The sequence below is a fragment of the Pan paniscus genome, chromosome 15 (assembly GCF_029289425.2).
Source record: "Pan paniscus chromosome 15, NHGRI_mPanPan1-v2.0_pri, whole genome shotgun sequence".
Taxonomy (NCBI): domain Eukaryota; kingdom Metazoa; phylum Chordata; class Mammalia; order Primates; family Hominidae; genus Pan; species Pan paniscus.
The window spans coordinates 57,740,889-57,755,911 of NC_073264.2; the positions used below are offsets into that span (position 1 = coordinate 57,740,889).

A 15,023-nucleotide genomic window follows, 5' to 3' on the forward strand; every position below is an offset into this window, starting at 1 on the left:
AGAAGATTGTTTGAATGCAGGAGTTTGAGGCTGCAGTGAGCTGTGATTGTGCCACTGCACTCCAGCCTAGGCAACAGAGCAAAACCCTATCTCAGAAAAAAAAAAAAGAAGAAGAAAAAAAGTAAGTTAATTTTTTTGGCCTGTGTAGCTTCTAATTAGAAATCCACAGTAATTCAAATAATTGTTCCCCTAGGTGAAATCTATTGTTTTTCTCTGGCCATTTTCAAGACTTTTTATTTGTCTTTAGTTTTCAGCAGTTTGATTATGATATATTTTAGCATGGATTTCTTTGCGTTAACTTGTTTGGAGTTTGCCAAATTTCCTCAACCTGTAAGATTGTATCTTTCACAAAATTTGGGAATTTTTCATACATTATGTCTTTAAATAATTTTTCCTGTTTCACAGTCTTTCTTTTCTCCTTCTGAGACTCTGATGAAATGAATTTAGACCTTTTGGTATTGTCCCACAGATGCCTGAACTCTGTGCTTTTTTTCAGTGTTTTTCTTTTTTTGTTTAAATTGTATCTTTTTTTTTTCTCTGTCTTCAAATTCCCTGACATACTGTCTTGCCAAACTTATATTAAGCCATTTGGTTCCTTTTTATATATTTTACTTTTTTGTTGAGCTTCTCCATCTTTCCTTTTGTTTCTAGAGTATTTGCCCTTCCTTCTTGATGCATGCTTATAATAGTTGTTTTAAAGTCTTTGACAATTCTAGCATTTGTGTCATCTTAGAATTGACATCTATTGATTGTTTTTTCCCTTATGAGTTGAGATTTTTCTGGTTCTTCATATGCCGAGTAATTTTGGATTGTATCCTGAACATTTTGAATATTTGGGTCTTATTTAAATCCCAAGGAGAATGATGACTTTTTGGTCTGTTTGTTTAGCAAGCCCTTGGCCAAGTTAATCTCAGGTTTCAAATTCTGGCCTGCCTTCTGTGAACTGTGGTTGCAATACCGGTTCTGTTTCCAAAGCATTTGCAGTGCTATTTGGATTAATCCCATGTGTGTGCTACTGTTACTGGCGGCGAGTGTGTGAGTTACTGGCAGCAAACCCATACAGGGCTGCAGCAACCTCACTTCTTGCCACCTCAGAAGAAAGAATTCAACTGAGGGGAATAAGACAGAAGGAGAGACCAAGGCACATTTTAAAGCAGGAGTAAAAGTTCATTAAAAGCTCTAAAGCAGAAATGAAAGGAAGGAAACTACACTTGGAAGAAGGCCAACAGGTGACTTGACAGACAAGTGCCCCATTTGATCTTTGACTCAGGGTTTTATATGTTGGCATACTTCTAGGGTCTTGCATTCCCTTCTCCCCTGATTCTTCCCTGGGGGTGGGCTGCCCAGATGTGCAGTAGCCTGCTAGCACTTGGGAGGTGAGAATGTGCAGTGTGGGCCAGGTGTGGTGACTCACGCCTGTAATCCCATCACTTTGGGAGGCTGAGGCAGGTGGATCACCTGAGGTCAGAAGTTCAAGACCAGCCTGGCCAACATGGCAAAACCCTGTCTCTACTAAAAATACAAAATTTAGCCAGGCATGGTGGTGCGTGCCTGTAATCCCAGCTACTCCGGAGGCTGAGGCAGGAGGATTGCTTGAGCCTAGGAGGCAGAAGTTGCAGTGAGCTGAGATTGTGCCACTGCACTCCATCCTGGGCTACAAAGCAAGACTCTGTCTCAAAAAAAAAAAAAAGAGAGAGAGACTGTGCAGTGTGTTTACTGGAGTTGTATGCATGCTCACTTGTGTTATTCCCTCACTGGTGGTTTGGCCCTAGAAGGTCATACCGGTTAAACTCTGCTGTTTTGCCTCTTAGTGCACATGCCTGAGCCCACTCATTCAACTCCTGAGATCTTTTCGGGAAGCTGCTGATCACCAGTTTCAGGTGTTTCTATCTATTGGGAAACTGCCTTTTCCTGGTGCTGACTGTGACCAGTTACTATTTTAGAGAAGCAGTGTGACAACTGTCTGACCATCACCTGATGGTTGTCTGAAATTCCTGGTGGGGTTGGGGCAGGACGGCAGAGAGCCCTCTCCTGCCCTGCTCATGCCTGACTAGCTACCTATGGTAACACTACCGGGTACCCAGTCTGGAACCTGGGTGGTGCTCTGTCCTGTGGTTAATTTTACGAACTCTGTTTAGGGTCAGACCTGTGCATGCTCAGCTCAGAGATAAGCTGAGGATACAACTTTATGGCATTGCTCTCTGCATCTCTCTCCTTTCTGTGGTCACCCCATTACTTTGCAGCTTGCTGGGGCCTTCCTTTTTGGTTCTCTAGCCAGAAAGCTGGGGCTTTAATTTCTTTCTTCTGCTGTGCCCTTCCTGTGACTGTGTCTGCATCTGGAGCCAGGCTGAAGGACAGAGAGAGAGAAAAAGCAATGGAGATTTGCCCCACACTCTTGGAAGCACAATGCCTCTGCTTAGAGAGCAGGGTTCCCCTCCCTCAGAGTTTTGGGTGCCTGCCAACCCACCACTATTATCACTATGCTGCTGCCTCCGCTAATGCCACGATGTTGCCTGGCACCTGGGAAAGGAGAGAAAGAAAAAGACCTGGGGGATTCCCTCCACTCTCTTCAAACCTTGGTCCCCTGTGCTACTTCTTGGGCTGCAAAAAATGGGGGGACTTTTCTTGGAGCTTTTTTTGTCCTTATTTGAGACATACTTCTGAGTTTTAAGCTTCCTTTTTCCCCCCATGAGATGGGGGTCTTGCTGTGTTGCCCAGGCTGGTCTCAAACCCCTGGCCTCAAGCGATTCTCCCACCTCGGCCCCAAAGTGCTGGGATTACAAGTGTGAACCACCATGTCCAGCCTCTATTATGCTTTGAGACTGTTAATTATATTAGATATCTCATTAGTCTTCAACAGTTCTGAAAGATAGTTGCCATACCTCTTTCACAAGTGAGAAGACTAAACACAGGTAGTTAAGTAATTTTTCCAAAATCATATAGGTAATAAATGTTGGGGAAAAATCTAAAAATGATCTTTCATGAATTATATTTACTTAACATTTAAAACTTTAAATTTTAAGTACATCATGTATTTTTCTGTTTCCAACAGAAAAGAAACCTTTGTTTGCATAGGAATTCATGAAGGCGACCCAACCTGGAAAAAGAACTATTCACTTTGGCCATGGGGGTCTTGTGACAAATTAGTTCCTTTGGAGATTGTATTCAACCCTGAGGAATGGATTAAACTTACAAAAAATATCTATAACTGGACCGAAGAATATGGAAGGTATGAACAGCAGTTGTATTTTGATGCATATAAACATAGCAGTTTTGAATACCCAAAAAAACTACTACATTTTGAGATGCCTTCTAATTTTTTTTTTATTAATTGTTAATATTGTTACTTGCTACCCACAAAATACCATAAAACAACAGAAAGAGAACATGTCCTTCTCGTTCTACTTACAGAACAATGGGGAGAGAGGAGGGAAGAGGGTGCTGGTTGTGTGGATACCATGATGGTTAGATGCATGGCACCTTCTACTTCCAAGTCTTTGAATGCTGCATCGTCTACCATCCTATAGCTCATTACCCTAAAAGCAGAAGAGGTTCATTAACTGCAGTTGAACTTTAAAAGGCATTCTGTTGTTTATGATAGTTTCCATACGCACAAACTTGTCATTTTTTTTTTCCTTAAGAATGGCAGATAAATTCTCTGTGAGCGAAGACTCAGCTTTGAGTAGCTTTGTTTTCAGCGTTTCTTGGCATCAATCTGGTTATGTTGTTGGGGCATTACTGGCCTTCCATTAAGCATTTCTACATAGAGCTTAATGTTTCCTATATAGAAAATGAGTCACTATCTAGGCTGCTCTATCTATGGAGTAGCGATTCTTTTACTTGATTTCACACACACACGAAGAGTCACTATCTAAAGAAATGTGCCTCCATTACCTACTTTTAAAGTTATGAATTATTTAAAGATTATATAACCTATTGCTTATAGTTTAAGAGCAACAGACAAGATTATATTTTAAAATACTGTAAAGGTTTTTTGAAAAGTCAGTATGTGCAAATACAGACCACATTGTTGTACAACAGCCAGAGATGGATGATCAAAACACTCTGCAGCCATCCTAAGAAAAAGTCAGAACAGCTGACAACTAGTACACGTACATAACCTTGCTCATTATCCCCATTCTATCAAATATATACATAGTAAGAAAATTTTTAAGAGAAAGAAAAATCAAATGGCTTGGCCATTGTTCTTTGAGCAGCATCAAAGCTCCAGCAGTGATTTTCCAAGCCAGGAGTCCCCTCTCTTCAGGCTGATCCCCTTGTTTCACAGCTCTTTGGCTCTTACCTCTGTCCATAGAGTGACCTACACCTCACCTCTGCCCTGTTGCCATCTAACATGTAGTTCTTATGAACGGCTGGCTCCCTGGATACTTTCAATGTCTTCCTGTTAATCTTCTGTTTGCTCTCTTGAGGCATGGGAGCTAATTATGCAGATTAAGAAGATATTTACCAAAACTCAAACTTCCTTAAAATTCATCTTTTTTAGGAGAACAAGTTTATTAATTTGATCACTGTCAGTATTTCAAGATTCATCTTATTGGCCTTGTCAGATGATAAAACAGTTATGATGTATCCATTGCAAAAATGTAGATGATGGCTGGGCATGGTGGTTCACGCCTATAATCCCAGTATTTTGGGAGGCTGAAGCAGGTGATCACCTGAGGTCAGGAGTTTGAAACCAGCCTAGCCAACATGGTGAAACTCCATTTCTACTAAAAATACAAAAATTAGCTGGGTGTGGTTGTGGGCGCCTGTAATCCCAGCCACTTGGGAGGCGGGGGCAGGAGAATCACTTGAACCCAGGAGGTGGAGGTTGCAGTGAGCCAAGATTGCACCATTGCATTCCAGCCTGGGCAACAAGAGCAAAATTCTGTCTCAAAAAAAAAAAAAAAAAAGTGGGTGACAGAAAGATATTACTGTTTTCTTGTAACTACAGGTTTGATCCATCTTCTTGGGAATCTGTGGCCAATGAAGAAATGTGGCAAGCGAGGTGACTATTCTACATTTTTGTGTGTGCAGTCTATTTTTAATATGGCAGGGAAGTAGCCTATGGCACTTTTAATTTTGAGAGTAGGGGTGAGTAGTGATAATAAAAATAGCATTTATGAGCAATTATGTTTTTGAGGCACTGTACTAATCATTATACATGAATATTTCAGTTTATCCACACACTAACCTCTGAGGTTATTTTGATCCCCATTTTATAAAAGAACAGACTGGATGTGGAAAGGCTACTTGTCCAAGGGCACACTGCTGCTAGTGATGGAGTCCAAAGTTCACATCTGTCTGCCTCTGGAACACTCATCTAACCAAAGTGAGTGTAATTGATTGAGTAGAAATTAATCATTACAACCTCGCCTCCATTTGTAATGTGCCTGTTAATTAGTTAAGCACTTATTCAGTACTTACTGGAGGACAGGCACTGGGCTAGGCATTGAAGCTACACATATGAATATGACACAGTTCCTACCCTCATGAAGCTCATAGTCTAATGAGCAGACAGACATGTTAAAGGAGATTGAAATATTAATCTGATGGAGCCTATACTTTCCTGTAGTTCAGAGAGGACAGCTGTCATCCTGTCCTGTATGGAACATTTCATAGTGATGCAACTGCTTCTTTTGGTTCCTGTCATTGTTTTGTTTTGTTTTGTTTTTAATCAAAATAACACTAACAAACTTTGGCCTAAGTATTAATGTAAAAGTCCTAAGTAGTGCAGACGGAGTATCTTGTACATAAGGAGTGCTTCCTTCAGCAAAAATGTATTGATGTCCAGTCTGAGCCAGGGACTGTGTGTACTGAGAACGGTTATGATATAAAGAGCTTATATAAGTTTAAAGAGGTTTTTAAAGAGTGGTCAAGAAATACAGCTGCAAAATAATGATTGCAAATATATATGCTATAGTTTATGCAATAGTATTTTTGAATAAGTAAGTCAGAAAATAGCATATTTTAAGTTGTCATTGTAGTCATAGGGACAAATTCTTACTTTAAGGAACTGATCAAAGATATACCATATGTTTGCATAATTCACTGTGATTGAAAGCAGGGAAGAAATCACATAAAAGAAGAAAGAGGTCATTATTTGCACAGGTATTGATTTAATTGGCGTTCTGAATACAACTTGGATGAGTTCATGGGGTCTAAGGGTCTGGCCACCTTGGAAGAACTGGGCACACATGGCATGAGCTTTGTGATGGGTACCTTCAGGGATGTGTTGGCAGACTCAGCAGGTTTCCCTTTTCCTGGCTTCTCTTGCATAACAATAACATACATTTGGAGGATGAACAATGTCTAATAGTGATAAGTGTAAGCTTTTTTTCTAAAATATTTGGTCATTAGTGTGAATGCAGCATCTTGGTGGATGGGTGGAGGGATTGTTGGTTCAGAGCAAATGTCCATGAATATGAGAGAATTGAAAAGAATGTGCAATTGACTGTATGATTTTAATGAAGGTTCCTATCCCCACCCCCAGGATGAAAACACCATTCTTCATCTTTAACCTGGCAGAAACTGCTCACATGCCTTCAAAAGTGAAAGCTCAACTCTACGCTCAAGCATATGACGTATGTTATACTTTTATATGTAGATATAGATATATTTGGTGGGAAGGTGATTGTTCGGGATGGATAGAGGGTATATCACATTAGAATTTTTATTCTTTTATTTCTCTCAATTTGGGTGGTATAAAGCAGCACATATGAACAAATCCTCAGTTGTATCACAATATCCAAAGTAAATGGCTGTGGTAGGCAGAATAATACCTCCCACCCAAAAAAGATGTCTAGTCCTAATCTCCACAACCTGTGAATAGGTTAACAAAGCAGGGGGTGGTGGGGATTAAGTTAGGTGTCTTGAGACAGGGGGTTAGCCCAGATTATCCAGGTGGGCCCAACATAATCATAAAGGTCCTCATGAAAGGGAAGCAGGCAGGTCAGAGTCAGAGAAGTATACATGATGCAGAAGCAGAGGGCAGAGAGAGAGAAACTTGAAGATTCTACATGCTGACTTTGCAGATGGAGGAAGGAGCCAGGAGTAAAAGAGTGCAGGCCACCTCTGGAGGATGTTGGAAACAGAGTCTCCTCTAGAGCCTCCTGAAGGAATGCAGTTATGCTGGCTTTATGACTTCTCACCTTCAGAAGTGTGAGATAATAAATGGATGTTGTTTATTTGTTACAGTGGCAATAGGAAACTAATATAATAGCTTCATTTAAAACAAGTTCTAGCTGGTTACTCTCTCTGCAAAGGTCATGACCCTGGCTACACTTGAAATGATAGGGCCTTGGCTTGTTGAGATTTCATGAGAAGAGATAGAGAGTCATGGAGGGTGGCTCTGTCTTTTAACTGTGTTAACTGTGGCCCCAGGAAGCCAAACTAGCCTTCGGAAGACACAGCCACACTGAAGGTCTTGCACAAATCGGTCCTTTCTGATGGGAAGTGGGAGCAGATACAAGAGGCTTGCTGTGGCACTACTGTAACCAAGTCTCTGCTTTGCTATGACTTACGGCACTGGCCACTTGAGACACTTGCAGAGTCTGCTCTATAGGAAACTAATATCCTGACAAGGGCCAATGAAAACAGAGGGTAGGACCTGTATATATGAGCAGCTGAGATATTTCTGCCATCTTTAGACTGCTGTGGTTCTACTCAGCCAGGACAAGTGTTTGATGCTAAGACAAAATAGCATGGTGTCCAATCAGTATGACTACTTTTACTCCTCAATTGTGATTTCTGGTTCCTTATTTATTCACTTATTCATTCACTCACAAAGCATTTCTCAAGCACCCACTCCATAGCAAATAGTGTGTTGGAGACAACTAAGTCTTATCCCTGCTATCAAAAAGGTGGCAGGCTAGAGAGGGAGATGGAAGATCAAGTCCTCAGTCACAGTTCAGTCTTGTGAGTGCTGTGAGAGGCACACAAGGGTGCTACAGAAACCCAGAGCAAGCTGGGAAGTCTGGGAAGTAGGCTGGTGAGGGAGGGAGGAAGGGAAGGCTTCCAGAGAGGATGTCATTGGAGTGTCATCTTGAAAGATCAGAAGGAGCTAACCAAACAGATGGTAGGGCAAGGCAGCAAGAGAGGGAGGGGAGAGCAGGCCATAAGGAGCAAGCCATGGAGGCAAAGGCAGATCCCTCCGAGACACCCCACTTGAGGATAGCAAGATACCTGATTATAGAAGGCAGCACGCTGGAGTTCTGTCTGGCAGTAAGGAGGCCCAGCTTCTAGGCCCACTCTGCCATTAGTTGTCAACTGTGCATCAATGAACCTTTCTCAATGAACCTTTCCAGGCCTTGATTTTTTTTCTAAAAAAGAAAAAAAAAGATCTCCTTTCACTTTCATATCCTGTTCATGTAATAATCCTGTTTATCTCTAATACCTTGTAATTCTATGAAAAACAAGTAGTATTTAGTTGGGAGAAAACTGAGACTTACTGATACTTTATATTCTCATTAGCTACCTCTTCCATGGTCAGTTGTTAGGCTACTACTAAAGCTCATTTGTGGATTTATTGTCCCTTTGGGTCAGAGAGCTCTCCTTTTTTTCAGTGAATACAGATTATTGGTATCTCCTTTGCACATAGTCTCCAGATGTGTGACAATGTTTACAAGACAAATGAGGCCAATTACTTCATGGTAATTACTGAATTACCACCCCCAGTGCTAGTTGTTCAAGAATGTTCTTCTTAGGCATAAAGAATATATTTTTGAATATATTTTTGCTATTTATATTATCCTACTCAATAGCTCATACAGAATATTAAGTTCAGGTGACATCAGGGAGCAGGGCAGGGAGTAGGCAATGCTATAGGAATAAATTGGATAATTTGAAGGTGTCCCCAACTAACAGAATACATCCACCAAGACTAATATCACAGCAACACATGTACATAGAGGAGGAAATATAATTCCACATAATGAAGAATGATGGGCTTCTTAAGATATGGTACATGTGACTTAATAGGACATCTAAAATAAGTTGATAATGTGTCAGTAACAAAATGTTCCAGAAAAAGGTAGCACAGTTGTCCTGCTGCCTGAAGACTAGTAGGTGGGTCGTGAATGAGCCTCCATTCTCTGGAGCAGTTGGGGAAATGCTCCTGGAAGTGTTGGCATCTATTTTGGACTTCAACACCTTAGTGCAGGGTGGTGGGTTGGGGATGGTTAATAGGTACAAAAATATAGTGAGACAGAATGAATACAATCTAGTATTTGATAGCACAACAGGGTAACTACAGCCAACAACATTGATACATTTTTATGATACATTTAAAAATAACTAAAAGAGTATAATTGGATTGTAACACAAAGAAGGGATAAATGCTTGAGGTGATGGATACCCCATTTACTCTGATGTGATTATTATGCATGGCGGCCTGTATCAAAATATCTCATGTACCTTATAAATATATACACCAACTGTGTACTTGCAAAAATTAAAGTAACAAACATCAATCTAACAGGTCTATATTTGTATAGAAATATGTATTATAGGAGGTGGAGCCAAGACAGTCAAATAGGAACAGCTCCAGTGTACAGCTCTCAGCATGAGCGACACAGAAGATGGGTGATTTCTGCATTTCCAACTGAGGTACCGGGTTCATCTCACTGGGGAGTGCCGGACAGTGGGTGCAGCGCACCATGTGTGAGCCCAAGCAGGTCAAGGCATTGCCTCACCCAGGAAGTGCAAGGGGGCAGGGAATTCCCTTTCTCCTAGTCACAGAAAGGAGTGACAGACAGCACCTGGAAAATCGGGTCACTCCCACCCTAATACTGCGCTTTTCCAATGCTGTTAGCAAATGGCACACCAGGAATTATGTTCTGCACCTGGCTTGGAGGGTCCTACGCCCACAGAACCTCGCTCATTGCTAGCACAGCAGTCTGAGATCAAACTGCAAGGTGGCAGCAAGGCTGGGGGAGGGGCGCCCGCCATTGCTGAGGCTTCAGCAGGTAAACAAAGCAGCTGGGAAGCTCAAACTGGGTGGAGCCCACCACAGCTCAAGGAGGCCTGCCTGCCTCTGTAGGCTCCATCTGTTGGGGCAGGGCACAGACAAACAAAAGGCAGCAATATCCTCTGCAGACTTAAATGTCCCTGTCTGACAGCTTTGAAGAGAATAGTGGTTCTCCCAGCATGCAGCCTGAGATCTGAGAATGGGCAGACTGCCTCCTCAAGTGGGTCCCTGACCCCCAAGTAGCCTAACTGGGAGGCACCCCCCAGTAGGGGTGGACTGACACCTCACACAGCCGAGTACTCCTCTGAGACAAAACTTCCAGAGGAACGATCAGGCAGCAGCATTTGCAGTTCACCAATATCCGCTGTTCTGCAGCCTCCACTGCTGATACCCAGGCAAACAGGGTCTGGAGTGGACCTCCAGCAAACTCCAAAAGACCTGCAGCTGAGGGTCCTGACTGTTAGAAGGAAAACTAACAAACAGAAAGGACATCCACACCAAAAACCCATCTGTACATCACCATCATCAAAGACCGAAGGTAGATAAAACCACAGAGATGGGGAAAAAACAGCAGAAAAACCAGAAACTCTAAAAATCAGAACACCTCTCCTCCTCCAAAGGAGTGCAGCTCCTCACCAGCAACGGAACAAAGCTGGACAGAGAATGACTTTGACGAGTTGAGAGAAGAAGGCTTCAGAAGATCAAACTACTCCAAGCTAAAGGAGGAAGTTCGAACCAATGGCAAAGAAGTTAAAAACCTTGAAAAAAATTAGACAAATGGATAACTAGAATAACCAATGCAGAGAAGTCCTTAAAGGACCTGATGGAGCTGAAAACCACAGCACGAGAACTACGTGACAAATGCACAAGCCTCAGTAGCCAATGCAATCAACTGGAAGAAAGGGTATCAGCGATGGAAGATGAAATGAATGAAATGAAGCAAGAAGACAAGTTTAGAGAAAAAAGAATAAAAAGAAACAAAGCCTCCAAGAAATATGGGACTATGTGAAAAGACCAAATCTATGTCTGATTGGTGTACCTGAAAGTGACAGGGATAATGGAACCAAGTTGGAAAACACTCTGCAGGATATTATCCAGGAGAACTTCCCCAACCTAGCAAGGCAGGCCAACATTCAAATTCAGGAAATACAGAGAACACCACAAAGATACTCCTCGAGAAGAGCAACTCCAAAACACATGATTGTCAGATTCACCAAAGTTGAAATGAAGGAAAAGATGTTAAGGGCAGCCAGAGAGAAAGATGGGGTTACCCACAAAGGGAAGCCCATCAGACTAACAGCAGATCTCTTGGCAGAAACTCTACAAGCCAGAAGAGAGTGGGGGCCAATATTCAATATTCTTCAAGAAAAGAATTTTCAACCCAGAATTTCATATCCAGCCAAACTAAGCTTCATAAGTGAAGGAGAAATAAAATCCTTTACAGACAAGCAAGTGCTGAGAGATTTTGTCACCACCAGGCCTGCCCTAAAAGAGCTCCTGAAGGAAGCACTAGTACCAGCCACTGCAAAAACATGCCAAATGGTAAAGACCATAAAGGCTAGGAAGAAACTGCATCAACTAATGAGGAAAATAACCACCTAATATCATAAAGACAGGATCAAACTCACACATAACAATACTAACCTTAAATGTAAATGGGCTAAATGCTCCAATTAAAAGACACAGACTGGCAAATTGGATAAAGAGTCAAGACCCATCAGTGTGCTGTATTCAGGAAACCCATCTCACGTGCAGAGACACACATAGGCTCAAAATAAAGGGATGGAGGAAGATCTATCAAGCAAATGGAAAACAAAAAAAGGCAGGGGTTGCAATCCTAGTCTCTGATAAAACAGACTTTAAACCAACAAAGATCAAAAGAGACAAGGCCATTACATAATCGTAAAGGGATCAATTCAACAAGAAGAACTAACCTAAATATATATGCACCCAATACAGGAGCACCCAGATTCATAAAGCAGGTCCTTAGTGACCTGCAAAGAGACTTAGACTCCCACACAATAATAATGGGGGACTTTAACACCCCACTGTCAACATTAGACAGATCCATGAGACAGAAAGTTAACAAAGATATCCAGGAATTGAACTCAGCTCTGCACCAAGCAGACCTAATAGAGATCTACAGAACTCTCCACCCCAAATCAACAGAATATACATTCTTCTCAGCACCACATCACACTTATTCCAAAATTCCAACCACATAGTTGGAAGTAAAGCACTCCTCAGCAAATGTAAAAGAACAGAAATTATAACAAACTGTCTCTCAGACCACAATGCAATCAAACTAGAACTCAGGATTAAGAAACTCAAAACCACTCAACTACATGGAAACTGAACAACCTGCTCCTGAATGACTACGGGGTACATAACAAAATGAAGGCAGAAATAAAGATGTTCTTTGAAACCAACGAGAACAAAGACACAACATACCAGAATCTCTGGGACACATTTAAAGCAGTGTGTAGAGGGAAATTTATAGCACTAAATAGCCACAAGAGAAAGCAGGAAAGATCTAAAATTGACACCCTAACATCACAATTAAAAGAGCTAGAGAAGCAAGAGCAAACACATTCAAAAGCTAGCATAAGGCAAGAAATAACTAAGATCAGAGCAGAACTGAAGGAAATAGAGACACAAAAAACCCTTCAAAAAAATCAATGAATCCAGGAGCTGGTTTTTTGAAAATATCAACAAAATTGCTAGACCACTAGCAAGACTAATAAAGAAGAAAAGAGAGAAGAATCAAACAGACGCAATAAAAAATGACAAAGGGGATATCACCATCAATCCCACAGAAATACAAACTATCATCAGAGACTACTATAAACATGTCTATGCAAATAAACTAGAAACTAATCTAGAAGAAATGGATAAATTCCTGGAGACATACACCCTCCCAAGACTAAACCAGGAAGAAGCTGAATGTCTGAATAGACCAATAACAGGCTCTGAAATTGAGGCAATAATTAATAGCTTACCAACCAAAAAAAGTCCAGGACCAGATGGATTCACAGCTGAATTCTACCAGAGGTACAAGGAGGAACTGGTACCATTCCTTCTGAAACGATTCCAATCAATAGAAAAAGAGGGAATCCTCCCTAACTCATTTTATGAGGCCAGCATCATCCTGATACCAAAGCCTGGCAGAGACACAACAAAAAGAATTTTAGACCAGTATCCTTGATGAACATTGATGCAAAAATCCTCAATAAAATACTGGCAAACCGAATCCAGCAACACATCACAAAGCTTATCCACCATGATCAAGTGGGCTTCATCCCTGGGATGCAAGGCTGGTTCAACATACACAAATCAATAAACGTAATCCAGCATATAAACAGAACCAAAGACAAAAACCACATGATTATCTCAATAGATGCAGAAAAGGCCTTTGACAAAATTCAACAACCCTTCATGCTAAAAACTCTCAATAAATTAGGTATTGATGGGACATATCTCAAAATAATAAGAGCTATCTATGACAAACCCACAGCCAATATCATACTGAATGGGCAAAAACTGGAAGCATTCCCTTTGAAAACTGGCACAAGACAGGGATGTCCTCTCTCACCACTCCTGTTCAACATAGTGTTGGAAGTTCTGGCCAGGCAATCAGGCAGGAGAAGGAAATAAAGGGCATTCGATTAGGAAAAGAGGAAGTCAAATTGTCCCTGTTTGCAGATGACATGATTGTATATCTAGAAAACCCCACTGTCTCAGCTCAAAATCTCCTTAAGCTGATAAGCAACTTCAGCAAAGTCTCAGGATACAAAATCAGCATGCACAAATCACAAGCATTCTTATACACCAATAACAGACAGAGAGGCAAATCATGAGTGAACTCCCATTAACAATTGCTTCAAAGAGAATAAAATACCTAGGAATCCAACTTACAAGGGATGTGAAGGACCTCTTCAAGGAGAACTACAAACCACTGCTCAATGAAATAAAAGAGGATACAAACAAATGGAAGAACATTCCATGCTCATGGGTAGGAAGACTCAATATCATGAAAATGGCCATACTGCCCAAGGTAATTTATAGATTCAATGCCATCCCCATCAAGCTACCAATGACTTTCTTCACAGAATTGGAAAAAACTACTTTAAAGTTCATATGGAACCAAAAAAGAGCCCACATTGCCAAATCAATCCTAAGCCAAAAGAACAAAGCTGGAGGTATCACACTACCTGACTTCAAACTATACTACAAGGCTACAGTAACCAAAACAGCATGGTACTGGTACCAAAACAGAGATATAGATCAATGGAACAGAACAGAGGTCTCAGAAATAATGCCACCTATCCACAAATATCTGATCTTTGACAAACCTGACAAAAACAAGCAATGGGGAAAGGATTCCCTATTTAATAAATGGTGCTGGGAAAACTGGCTAGCCATGTGTAGAAAGCTGAAACTGGATCCCTTCCTTACACCTTATACAAAAATTAATTCAAGATGGATTAAAGACTTACATGTTAGACCTAAAACCATAAAAAACCTAGAAAAACCTAGGCAATACCATTCAGGACATACGCATGGGCAAGGACTTCATGTCTAAAACACCAAAAGCAATGGCAACAAAAGCCAAAATTGACAAATGGGATCTGATTAAACTTAAGAGCTTCTGCACAGCAAAAGAAACTACCATCAGAGTGAACAGGCAACCTACAAAATGGGAGAAAATTTTTGCAACCTACTCATCTGACAAAGGGCTAATATCCAGAATCTACAATGAACTCAAACAAATTTACAAGGAAAAAACAAACAACCCCATCAAAAAGTGGGCGAAGGACATGAACAGACACTTCTCAAAAGAAGACATTTATGCAGCCAAAAAACACATGAAAAAATGCTCACCATCACTGGCCATCAGAGAAATGCAAATCAAAACCACAATGAGATACCATCTCACACCAGTTAGAATGGCAGTCATTAAAAAGTCAGGAAACAACAGGTGCTGGAGAGGATGTGGAGAAATAGGAACACTTTTACACTGTTGGTGGGACTGTAAACTAGTTCAACCATTGTGGAA

At 41.1% G+C, this 15,023-nt stretch overlaps 1 protein-coding gene across 8 annotated transcripts in view; it reads left to right on the forward strand.

The window, feature by feature from the left end:
- Nucleotides 1-15,023, forward strand: part of TMEM260 (transmembrane protein 260) — a 94,443-nt gene that overhangs the window by 50,039 nt on the left and 29,381 nt on the right. For 3 of the 8 annotated variants that reach the window (XR_010109759.1, XR_008620891.2, XR_004666189.3), the window contains 4 exons: nucleotides 3,053-3,229; nucleotides 4,955-5,008; nucleotides 5,229-5,332; nucleotides 6,494-6,584. Coding sequence is in view for 3 of the 8 variants with exons in the window: in XM_003831677.6 (XP_003831725.2) it covers nucleotides 3,053-3,229; nucleotides 4,955-5,008; nucleotides 6,494-6,584 (322 nt within the window). In the remaining 5 variants the exon portion in view is untranslated. The remainder of the gene's footprint in view (nucleotides 1-3,052; nucleotides 3,230-4,954; nucleotides 5,009-5,228; nucleotides 5,333-6,493; nucleotides 6,585-15,023) is intronic. The other 5 variants (XM_003831677.6, XM_034937611.3, XM_055097633.2 and 2 more) reach the window with 2 other exon arrangements.